The sequence below is a fragment of the Octopus bimaculoides genome, chromosome 3, assembly GCF_001194135.2.
Source record: "Octopus bimaculoides isolate UCB-OBI-ISO-001 chromosome 3, ASM119413v2, whole genome shotgun sequence".
Classification (NCBI taxonomy): domain Eukaryota; kingdom Metazoa; phylum Mollusca; class Cephalopoda; order Octopoda; family Octopodidae; genus Octopus; species Octopus bimaculoides.
This window is the reverse complement of record NC_068983.1, coordinates 119,531,845-119,544,647: the sequence shown is the minus strand read 5'-3', so window position 1 is coordinate 119,544,647 and position 12,803 is coordinate 119,531,845. Positions and strand designations below refer to the sequence as shown.

The 12,803-nt window shown below is 36.6% G+C and overlaps 1 protein-coding gene across 2 annotated transcripts in view; it reads right to left on the bottom strand.

The window, feature by feature from the left end:
- The window catches only part of LOC106876645 (uncharacterized), a 46,446-nt gene that overhangs the window by 18,852 nt on the left and 14,791 nt on the right, over nt 1-12,803 (bottom strand). For both annotated transcript variants that reach the window (XM_014925260.2, XM_014925261.2), the window contains exons 3-5: nt 10,849-11,058; nt 2,998-3,084; nt 379-529 (exon numbers count right to left, since the gene is read on the bottom strand). In XM_014925260.2, coding sequence (XP_014780746.1) covers nt 379-529; nt 2,998-3,084; nt 10,849-11,058 — 448 coding nt within the window. The remainder of the gene's footprint in view (nt 1-378; nt 530-2,997; nt 3,085-10,848; nt 11,059-12,803) is intronic.

The following is a 12,803-nucleotide window of genomic DNA, read 5'->3' as shown; positions in this document are numbered from 1 at the left end:
TGGAATAGTTTCATTTTTAAAGTGAAAGTATTTGACATGAGTGTTTTTGTTTCACTTTTGACACGTAATACTTAAATAGTGGAGGAGATATTATGTTGCCGTGTGCTCGAACTCTGCAAGAAGTTAATAATTTTTTTTTACTAAAACACAACTGGAACCCTAAGTAAGGCATGTGTAAAATTTGAATGAAATTGGTTGCGTAGTTCTCGAGTTTTAGGGATTCACACAGACAGACAGACAGACAGACATACATTCTCATTTTTATATATATATAGATAGTAGAATTATGAATGAGAAAAAAGAAGACAGGCAAAAGTGACCTACCAAATAAGTTGAAACAAAATGACATTAAATTTTTTCCCTTTTGAAATTACTTACTTTTGATACCAAGCTCTCCAGTTTCTTTAGGTTTATAATTATTAAATGCTATATTGGTAACATTTAAATCTAAGTCTTCAACAAAATGAATTTCAGCATCTTTCACTTGTTTAAAAATAACAGGTTCAAGAGAGCCATGTCCCAAAATTGGCTGAAAAAAAAAATTTTTTTTTAATTTAATAAAATTTTACTTTCACAATAACAAAATGTTTACAATACACAATCTAATACTAGAATAAAATGAAGTCATGCATAAACATGAATTAAACTTAATAAAGAGGCATTAAAAGAAGAGTTTGTTCATAGGATAAAAGTTAACCATGTTTATGAACATTTGGAATACTAAAGCTGTTTTGATATGGATCTACATTATGAGTTATATACAAACAATATGTTAAAAGGACAGTAATGTGAAGATTGCTTCAAAATCACCTCACAAGATTTAGTTAACAAGAACAAATGATATATAGTTTGCAGTTTGATAAAATAAGATATTAGCAGTGTATAGTAGAGAGTATCAAGAGGTTGGTGAGGAGGGACAGTCACATTAGACTCTCCCCACCCATACTACCTTTGCATGCAGGTGTGCAGGACCACAACATTTCCTCTAGCCTATCATGCCTATTAAGGTGGGGATACATTAAGTGTCTTTGTCTCTGTACTCTAAGAACCTTTGATATGCCACTGGATTAGAGAAAGTGCATGATGGGGGGAGTGTAAAAAAATATCAGTTGGCAGTTAATTTGAAGAAGAAATTAAATATAACCTGAATTTGATTTAGAATATGCTGATCTTTTGAATATTATAATTTTATTTTCCAGTAGAGAAGTAAACATGTTTTCTTAAAAACAAAAGCTGAATATGAATTATCGGGTCATTCTCATAAGTTCTGTCTAATTTTACCTTTTTTAAAATTGAATGAAAGTTAATAGTATTTTAGAATGTCTAATGGAATTAAAAATTATTTTAATGCATTTGTGTACATTTAAACTAATTAAATATTATCTTACAGAATAATAGAATTAAAATTTCTTTAATTAAAACCCTTTCTAACATGGAAGTATCCAAAGAGCATTTAAGGCACACAATGCTTTATGAGTACAAAAAAGGAAACTCTGCAGCCTTAGCAATTTGAAACATACACTCAATTTATGGGAAAGAATGCTTGAATGAAAGCACTTGCAGAAGATGGTTTGCAAAATTCAGAAGTGGAGATTTCAGCCTTGAAGATGAAGATCGAACAGGACGTCCAGTTGAGTCTGATGATAAGCTCCTTGAGGAATTACTTGAAGAAAATCCTGCATTATCAGTTGAAGAATTGGCAATAAAGCTTAGTTCAAACCATACAACTGTTTATCGTCATCTTCAACAACTTGGAAAGGTTCCTAAACTTGGAAAATGGGTGCCTCATGAATTGTCCGAAAGCAACCGCAAATCCAGAGTTGACATCTGCTCTTCTCTCCATTCTCATGAACTCATTTCACCTTTTTTGGATAGACTTGTGACTGGTGACGAAAAATGGATCTTCTATCAAAATGTTAAACATTGTAAACAGTGGCTTGGTAAAAGAACCAAGAAGGGAACTTTATGAGAAAAAGGTTCTTCTCTCTATCTGGTGGGAATGCAAAGGAGTAATTCACTTTAAATTGTTACCGCCTAACGCAACAATCAATGCACAAGTCTACTGTCAGCAATTAGAGCGTTTGAACCAAGCTTTGAAGAAAAAAAGACTCGCTTTAGTGAATTGAAAAGGAGTGGTGTTTCATCAGGACAATGCGCGACCCCCACACTGCAAAGATCACATTACAGAAGATCGAAGAGCTTGGTTGGGAAAAAAATTCCTCATCCTCCTTATTCTCCCAACCTTGCTCCTTCAGACTACTATTTGTTTCGTAGTTTACAGAATCATTTAGAGGACATAACTTTCGCAAGCCAGGAGGAGGTCGAAACTGACATTTCAGAATTCTTCACTTTGAAACCAAAAGAGTTTTACATTGATGGGATTAAAAAACTTGTAAATAGATGGAAGGAAGTCATAGATAATCAAGGAAAGTACATCAATGATTAAATTAACATTTGATCACTTGTTTTCTTTATTCAAAATTCAGACAGAACTTATGGGATGACCTGATAGATATGACCTTCAAAATCTCTGTAGAGAGAATAGCTACAACACTACTTTGAAGGGCAAGACTGTAATATAAATTTCAATAAAAATTCTAAAATTTCAAAAGCTACCTTATGACCAGTTACACTATAAAAATGTGATTTGAACCACACCTTGTCAGCTTATGTAGCATATATGTCTTATTTAAAAAGTGTATATTATATATATATAACACATAATTACTGAATGTTGCCATTAATTCTTAATACTTTATCATTAAATGGCATATATTCTGTTTAAATAGCTAGACCTGCTCAGTAAATGAGAGTATTTAACTCTTGAAACTTTGAGATTCCAATGTTGTGACTGCTGACTGTTTATTTTTAGAATGATATTGTAGGTTTGGTGTCAGAGTCTGGATCTGGTCAGTTTGAACATAAAAGAGATGGAATATTTGAGCCAGATATGGCTGGTTTAAATGCTGAAGAGTTAATGTAAAAGTTAATATTTACCTGCATATCACTTGTTCGAAGAGCATCATTAATATCTTCAGTTGTTAAACGTCGTCGTTTAGCATGTTTCATGAATTCAATACTATTCTGAAATAGGAAACAAAAAATATATGTATTTATATATTTGTATGTGTGTGCGCATGTGTGTGTGTATGTATGTATGTATGTATGTATGTGTGTGTGTCAATGTATCATATATCCAAATAAATAGCACTCTCTAAAGTATAGAGCAGTAAAGTATTAAAGCAATAAAGTTAATGTCTGATCATAGAGTGACCAATGGTTTCACATCCATGCAAGCTGTAGCTTCATGGATGACTTATCAGACTCTAGTCCAAAGACAAAATTAACTCTTCACCTCTTGGAGTCGGAAAGTCTGATGAGTTGTCCATGAAGCTATGGCCTTTGTGGATGCGAAACCATTGGTCACTCTATGAATTTGGACACTAAACTCTGCTTGTGAAGACTTGTTGAGGCATGTGAAATCGAACTAAATTCGACGACTGGCACCCGTGCCAATGTCGTCTCCTTCATTGGACACGAAACTCAGCTTGCGAAGACTTATTAAGGCAAGCGAAAGAGAAATCGGGATAGCACCTGTGCCCAGCGTCGCCTCTCTGGCTCTTGTGCCAGTGACATGTGTAAGGATTTTCGAGCGAGATCCTTGCCAGTGCCCCTGGACTGGCTCTTGTGTGGGTGGCACATAAAATACACCATTTTGAGCGTGGCCGTTGCCAGTACCGCCTGACTGGCCTTTGTAGGATTTTCGAGCGAGATCATTGCCAGTGCCCCTGGACTGGCTCTTGTGCGGGTGGCACATAATATGCACCATTTTGAGCGTGACCGTTGCCAGTATCGCCTGACTGGCCTTCGTGCAGTTGACACGTAAAAGCACCCACTACACTCTCTGAGTGGTTGGCGTTAGGAAGGGCATTCAGCTGTAGAAACTCTGCCAAACCAGATTGGAGCCTGGTGTTGCCATCCAGTTTCACCAGTCCTCAGTCAAATCGTCCAACCCATGCTAGCATGGAAAGCGGACGTTAAACGATGATGATGATGACATATATATACACACACACTTACATACCCACATGTTTAATAACAGTTTGATTCAGCAACCCCTTTCATAAAGTTATGTGGAAACATCTGACAAGGTGGACATGTCCCATGTCTGCGAAACTTTTTGTAAGCTAAGCCAAGATATTATTAAAGACAAGTAATTCCATCCAAATGTGTTGAGTGCTACTTCTGTTTATTCACTCACTCACTCATGTATCATCATCATCATCCTTTAATATCCATTTTCCATGCTGGCATGTGTGTGTACATGTGTATGTGTGTGTGTGTGTGCATATAAGTGTGTGATTGTGTGTACCCTTGTTTTGACATCACATGAAGTGATTAGTAATGATGGCGATATTATGTCTCCATTCATCTTCCCACACGGCCTCAAACTCAACATGGAGGCCTACATCAAGTGCCTGGGTCAAGAGGGTGGCTGACAACAGGACTCTGCCTCATGCCACACAAGCAGGAGAACCCAGTCGTGGTTGTCAGACAATTTCTGCAACCACATCATCCCTAACATCTGGCAACCTAACTCCCCAGACTGCAACCCCCTTGATTATTACGTGTATGGCACAGTTGAGCAAGAGACCAACAAAACTCCTTGTAACACCAAAGATGAACTGAAGGCTATAGCTCAACTAATGAAGAAGAAAGATTAGAAAAGATGCAGTTCAGGCTTGTGCCAGGGAAAAGTACTACTGATGCTCTCTTCCATGTAGAGCAACTGCAGAAGTATTTAGTCAAAAGTAAGCCACACTGTACTTGGTTTTCATCAACCTGGAGAAAGTGTTTCTATGCTGATGTTCCAAGTGTTGAAGCAAAGGATGGAATTGAAAGGACTTCATGCTAACTTAGAAAAGACTAGCAACAAGAGAAACAGATAGCGCACTTAACTTTTCAGAAAAGTGACCGTGTTTAATACATAGAAAAGGTGTACGTAGAAATTTGATATGCTGTATGCAGTGCAAACTATGTACACACAAGAGTTGCAATGGAATAGCATGAAGATTAACAGGGAAAGTAGACTTTGAGGTAGATGTGCAGGAAGAATAAAAATTAGGAACACAGGAGAAATAAATTTTTTTTTCAAATGCCTAGTAGGATCTTTAGAAATAGTAAAAAGTTTCTGTTACTTAGGTGACCTTAAGTAGCAGCAGAGGAGAATATTCTAAAAGTATAGTTGCTAGAATAAGAACCAACTGGAAAAGGTCAGAGAGGTACTACCTCTGTAGAGGGAAACTATGGTTTCCCTCTCTCAGAATGAAAGGTAGATAGTATGATGCTTGTGTACAAAGAATTATACTACATGGTAGTGAAATGTTGGTCATGAATGCAGAGGACATGGGAAGACTAGAGAGAAATGAAAATAGCATGTTCCATTGGATGTGTAATATCAGTCCACAAGTATAACAAAGTGCAAATGTGTTGAGAGAAAAATTGGGCATAAGCCGCATCAGGTGTAGAGTGCGAGAGAGAAAACTGTGTTGGTATGATCATATGATACATATGGAAGAAGACAGTTGCATAACGAAGTATCAGCCACTTTGTGGGTGGAACCTGTGGAAGAGGGAGACTGAGAAGACATGGACGAAGTAGTGAATATTGACCTCAGGATGTTGAGCCTCATAAAAGAGATAACAAAGGGCCAAGATAATAGATGATTTGCTGTACTCAAGATGACCCATCCATCTCAGCCAAAATGAGGTCCTAAAAGAAAATCGTTTATGTCTATGCCTCCACACCTAATCTGCACCTGACAAGCCTTTCCCAAAACCTATCTTCCTAACACCCATCCTGCCATCACTCATCTGACTTTAGCACTTTTCACTCAGCTGCTGTAATTTTATGAGAGCAGAACTGCACATATTTCATTCCTCATTTGTACTACCAGTTAGCTCTCTCTCTTCTTGAAGCCATTCCCTTTTGTCCCTGATCCTGCCTTCTAAATATCATTCCTCACCAATTTATTTTCCACTGAACACTCCCACATATCTACCACTGATACCTCCTGCCACATTTTTCATCATTCACTATATACAGCCACTCTCACTTCTGACACTGTGCATCCTTCTCTCACCCTACCCACTTCACATCATCTTACTATTTCTCACGTGTCTAAGGTAGTGTTTCTCAACTACTTTTTACCTGTGGACCCCTTTGATTCCTATTTTACTCATTCAATGTTTAGACAGGTTTCAATTCACATCACTTGAAACAGGAGGCCTTTTATCGTAGATCCATGGCTGTCTCAGGTGGGACAGTACTCCAAGGGTTAATAGTGCAATGGAATGTGATGTGATGTAATGGTGGATGGATTGTGTGTGAAGAATTTAAATTTATTAGGTAAATCTATGTTTTATATGAAAAGAATTAGGGAAAACAACAGTGGCTGTGTGGTAAGAAGCTGCTTCCCACACGGTTCAGAGTTCAGTCCCACTGCATGATACCTTGGGTGTCTTCTACTATCGCCTCAGGCCAACCAAAGCCTCGTGAGTGGATTTGGTAGATAGAAGCTGAAAGAAGCCCATCGCATATATGTATGTATATATATATATATATATGTGTGTGTGTGTGTGTGTGTGTCTCTGTTTGTCACCACCACCACCACCACCACTTAACAACCAGTGCTAGTGCGTTTACATCCCTGTAACTTAGCAGTTTGGCAAAGGAGACCAATAGAAGTATCAGACTTTTAAAAAAATAAGTACTGGGGTTGATATATTCGACTAAAAATTGTTCAAGGTGGTGCCCCAGCATGACTGCAGTCTAATGACTGAAACAAGTAAAAGATAAAAGATGTTCTAAACCAGATAAAAATATGAATGAAACTTCCTGATACAATATTAAAAAAAGATAAAGAACATGATAAGGTAGTAGTATTTCTCATCTTTTTTTCCTTTTACTTAATTGTACATTCTGTGGGAAGTTTGATGCACTTAAGTAAACAAATAAAAATGTAACTGCATGACAAACTCAATAGCATTGAAAACAAATTAACTGTACACTGAATTTTAAACTCAAGTTGTTATCAATAATGTGGTGTGGTCAGTTGTTGTTTAGTCACAGATCAGCTTTGATCAAACAAAGTATGATCAGCTCTGATCAAGCAGACCTATCATCAAAAGCATTTCAGCTGTAACTATAATTTTTCTAGACAATAAAAAATTATCCAATGTCTCCTTTTCTAAGATGGTAGAACATCATTTGAGATTTGGCTACTATTTCAAGTAGGTCAAGCAACTCTGTAGAACAGTGGTTTTCAACCATTTTTTTTTTATCTATGGACCTCTTTGATTACTATTTTATTCTGGTGAACCCCTATAGCAATTTGATGTTTAAAAACTAGTTTTATAGATACTTCTTTCAAAATTCCTATTTCTTCTTCAAACATTCACTTATATAGTTTGAATTATGCAAAACATTAGAGAAAGAAACAGAGCTGTTTCTTGCAATAAATACACCTAAAGCAAATTTCTTTCATGGACACTTAAAATACTACCATGGATCTCCCATTCACTATTTGCTTGCATGGACCCTCAGGGGTCATATGGAGTATAGTTGAGAATCACTGCTGTAGAGGCTTCTTTACTAGCTTATACAACCACTAGTGTTGCATTCTGGTGATAACTTGCTCTTTAATAAATAGTTGACTAACTACAATTAACACATTCCAGAAGACATACAAGATTCTTGACATTTGCTTAGATTTTGCTAATTGTTTCTATGGACTATTGCATGCCTACAACAAATATGCAAAGTGTTCATCATCATTTAATGTCTGCCTTCCATGCTGGCATGGGTGGGATTAGTGTTATTTATGGCTATTTTCTGTGAATCATGTAGTGTTAAAATTAAACTGAAAATGTCAAAATTCAAAGGTGTCATTTCTCAAGAAACAGGACTAGAAATTTGAAATTTTGCATGACATAGTTATTCTGGAGATGCAAAAATATAGGACAAGTTTGAAGAAAATATGAAATGGACATTCTCCCTTTCAGAAAAAAAAATTATATTGATGCTGTATGGAAACAACCAACAACATTACACAGCTATTTGGTTTGCCATGGGTTGAACCATCTAAGCTATGCCAGTATGGAAAACAGACAGATGATGATGATGACAGATCAAAAACAATCCTATGACAATGAAGTGGAAAATTTGATATCAATACTGGGGTCAATTGATGGTGGTTGGCAGGAAGAGTGGTGGTCAACAGATGCATCTGTACAGGGTTTTTTTGTTTGGTCTTAATCTTCAGTTTAAATATTAACTTTAAAATACATTTTAAATGTAATATTATGACAAACTGCTACAATGCTACAATCATAATAGCAATGACAATAATACTGACATAAACAACAAAAATAGACTTTTTAAAGTGAATGAGTAATTAAATAAAACTGAATATATAGGCGTAGGAGTGGCTGTGTGGTAAGTAGCTTGCTTACGAACCACATGGTTCCGGGTTCAGTACCACTGCGTGGCACATTGGGCAAGTGTCTTCTACTATAGCCTCGGGCCGACCAAAGCCTTGTGAGTGGATTTGGTAGACGGAAACTGAAAGAAGCCCATCGTATATATGTATATATGTGTGTATATATGTTTGCGTGTCTGTGTTTGTCCCCACCAACATCGCTTGACAACCGATGGTGGTGTGTTTACGTCCCCGTAACTTAGCGGTTCGGCAAAAGAGACCGATAGAATAAGTACTAGGCTTACAAGGAATAAGTCCTGGGGTCGACTTGCTCGACTAAAGGCAGTGCTCCAGCATGACCACAGTCAAATGACTGAAACAAGTAAAAGAGTATATATCAACTATGGAATTAATTATAGATATCAGCAGCAGTTACTTTTCTTCTCCCACCTACTGTCTCCACCAATCACCTCTTTTCTACATCTTCCCTCCATCATCAACACCTTGCTTCCTGCTATTGCCCTCAATGCTCTCACATATCTACCACAACCCTTGTCCCCAAGCCTCTCCTAAATTTCTCTCTATCATTTGCTACTCACCCAGTCCAAGCCCCTATATTACCACCTCCACTGTTCCTTAAAAGCATGTCCAGACACATTTTCACCGTCACTGTAATCATTATCACTCTCTTTATCTTACTCTCCTTTATTTTCCAACTGGCATATCCATGTATCTATTCTGCAGCAAGACAACTATATCTGTCCCTTCTATACCTTAAATCTCTCAACTGGCACTAAGCCATACCCCCTCACTACTACACTCCCACTCGAGGGGTTTTTTTTTTGTCTTGCAAGGTCCTTGGTGACCCTATCAGTGCTGGTACCACAAAAAAAAAGCACTGGTGCAAGTGCCACCTAAGAAGCTCTGACGAAGGTGCCACATTACAAGTGCTGGTGTCACGTAAACTGCACCCTGCACACACTGTAAAGTGGTTGGTGTTCTGGTGCAGCTCCAAGTCTTGCCAGCTCTTGTCAAACCATCCAACCCATGCCAACATGGAAAACACAAATGTGTGATGAAAATGATGATGATTGAATGCTTTTGATTCAAGCTATAAGAGTCACCTGTTAATCTCATAACCTACTCATGTGTATAAACAGATGTGTAAACCAGCACATGGGCAGAGAAATCAGTGTGTGTGTGTGAACATATAGAAAATACAGCAATAAAGCAGAATACAGAGATAAATTTTAACTGGTAGCTATGGGGGCTTATACAAGCACAAAAAGTGTGCATCTAAGTTAGGCTGAAGTCACATGGATAAAGGTTGGGTCAATAACTATGGTCAAACAGTAATGCATCAAATATTCACTTATAATAGGGTGGTGCCATGGTAAGTCGTCACCTGCATCAAACAACTACCCAAAATTAAATTACTCTAGCCTGATATTACAAGCATAGAGTGTTGGACCTACAATCATGTGGAAGTACATTCGATTCCCAGACAGGGCTGTGTGTTGTGTTCTTGAGCAAGACATTTTATTCCACATTGCTCTTGTTCACTCGGCTGCAGAAATGAATTGCGACGTCACTGGTGCCAAGTTGTATCAGCCTTTGCCTTTCCTTTGGGCAACGTCGGTGGCATGGAGAGGGGAGGCGGGTATGGATAGGTGACAATTGGTCTTCCATAAAAACCTTGCTCAGACTTGTGCCTTGGAGGGGAACTTTCTAGGTGCAATCCCATGGTCATTCATGAGCGAAATGGGTCTTTACTTTTTACATTAAAATATGAGGGGGGGGGGACACTGAAAAATATTGCTAAAAGAAAATAATAATTAAAAAAGTTTGAGAAACACTACCCTATAGTCTTAAAAAAAAGGATGTTGTATAATATACTTCTAGATACTCTGTGTCTGGAAGAAAAAAGACATGGTAGTCCTGGCTAGAATGCCTTTGATCATCGGTCTCCTGAGTCTGAGGCTAATCAACACAACAACCACCAATAAGTGATGTCACAAAGAATGTGAATCTTCAACATTTAAATATCAACAATATAAAAATAGCATGCTCAGTGACTAATTGACCTTGCAGCTGTAACAAAAATTTCCTTTATCGGCTCAGCCTTGACATAACCAACTCATTGTTTAGATGAAGACCAGTATAAATATTCTTCACAAATATGAGATGTTGAACACAATTCATACCTCAGTGTCCACAGTCCTCAACCTCCAGGATCAAAATTTCTTAGTGTCATGGGCTGCAGCCTAAAGCCAGTTTAAGAACCTACACAAGTTTACTTTATTCAGCTTCTCAGGTTATTATAACTACTAACTTTTGTCAATTTTGGAAATAACAATTTCATTTCTTACCTGAATTGTTTCCCTGATTCGATAGCCAAGATCCTCACTTAGAAGTAGAGCCCCATCATCAGTTAAGTTACTAATACCTTCTGCTTCAGCCATCATTCGAATGGAGTCACGAGAAAGTATAATGTACCGCTTTTCACTTATTACCTTCTTTTCCTCCGCATTCCCATGACTGATAGACTCTTTGAGACTATCAATGTCAGGATCTTTAACCTATAAAATATAAATGTTGTAAGTCTTATACATATATTTGTATGGTAATAAACATAACAAATTCATTTTTATTACTGAGTATCCTAAAAAAAAATATAAGTTAAATATGAATAATAAGGGACTTTTTAAGTAGTATCCAACACCAGTATCAACTTCTTTAGAATCACTCTCAAATCCTTCCTTAGTCATGAAAAAGAAAGAACACATTAGCTAATGTAGTCTTAGATATTGCTAAAAAGACAGAACAACTGCAATAGGAATGCCTCTGATCATAGTTTGGTTTAATCAGGACTGATCTGAGATTAAAAAAGAACAGCATTTTCTTTTGATTGGCATTATAGCTGTGGCCAAGAAAAATCATTACGTTTGGCATTCTGTTCAAAGACTTTGATCAATCCTAAAATATGTGGTTTTTATTTGAAAGATAATGATAGATACATTGAAGATTTAGCTGCTACACAGAATATCAAATGGCCAAGAGAGAATTTCTTGCTAAAATTAAAACTCTATCAAGCATCGAACAAGTGTATCTTGCATGTATCTATTGTGACCATCACTAAAGCTTCCATTCATGATTGTCATACCATCAACAACCAATCACTATGTTAAGATAGTCTATGAGAGTGTTTCTCAACAGTAACCAAAAGACTACCTAGAAGTACAACAGATTTTTAGGAAAATCTGAGGGCCTTCAAAAATATGGTAATTACAATTTTGTTATACACAAGTATTACTAACAAAACAAATCTAACAATTTTTTCAATATTTTTCTCTAAGATTTGAATTTTAAAATCCAAATGATGATGGTGGTGGTTTCCTTTCAAATTTCTGTGCAAGTAATTTTTTGAGAGCCACAAAATGAAAATGATTGAGAACCACTTCTCTATGTAGTCACTCAAATTGCTAGAAATGGCAAGGATGGTTATAACTAGACCACCTTTGATCATAGGTTTGCTGGATAAAAGTTCACCAAAAGCTGAACAACTACCACTTGGCACCACTCACTCAGTTCCTTTATATTCTGGCAGAAGAATCTGCTTCAACTGCTATTATGGAAGGCATGGAGAGGATTAACAGAGTTAATTTTTCTAGGAATATGATATAAATGAATCCAAGGACCTAAATTTCAGTGATGAAAGGATTTATAATAACAATTTTTGTCAGATATTAACAAATCTGTAATCTAATTTTCATCCAGCTTGCCAACTTCAACAAATATGTAACATTGAATACAAAAGTCTTTATTTTCATTATCTATTTATATTTCTGGTTAGCAAACAACAAAATTCGGGATCAATAAACAGTGCAATGGTCTTATTTTTACAGCAACATCTAAGGAATTGATGTAAGGATGTTTTACTTGGTAAAACAAAGTGAAAGATTTTAAAGAGTTAAAGTTTTCATCTTTCTAAATAAATGAAACAGCAAAGATTAACAGAACCTCAAATGCTGACACAATATCTATATATATAAAAATGAGAATGTGTGTCTGTCTGTCTGTGTGTGTGAATCCCTAAAACTCGAGAACTACGCAACCAATTTCATTCAAATTTTACACATGCCTTACTTAGGGTTCCAGTTGTGTTTTAGTCAAAAAAAATTTTAACTTCTTGCAGAGTTCGAGCCCACAGCAACATAATATCTCCTCCACTATTTAAGTATTGTGTCAAAAGTGAAACAAAAACACTCATGTCAAATACTTTCACTTTAAAAATGAAACTATTCCACTAACTGAAACAATCACA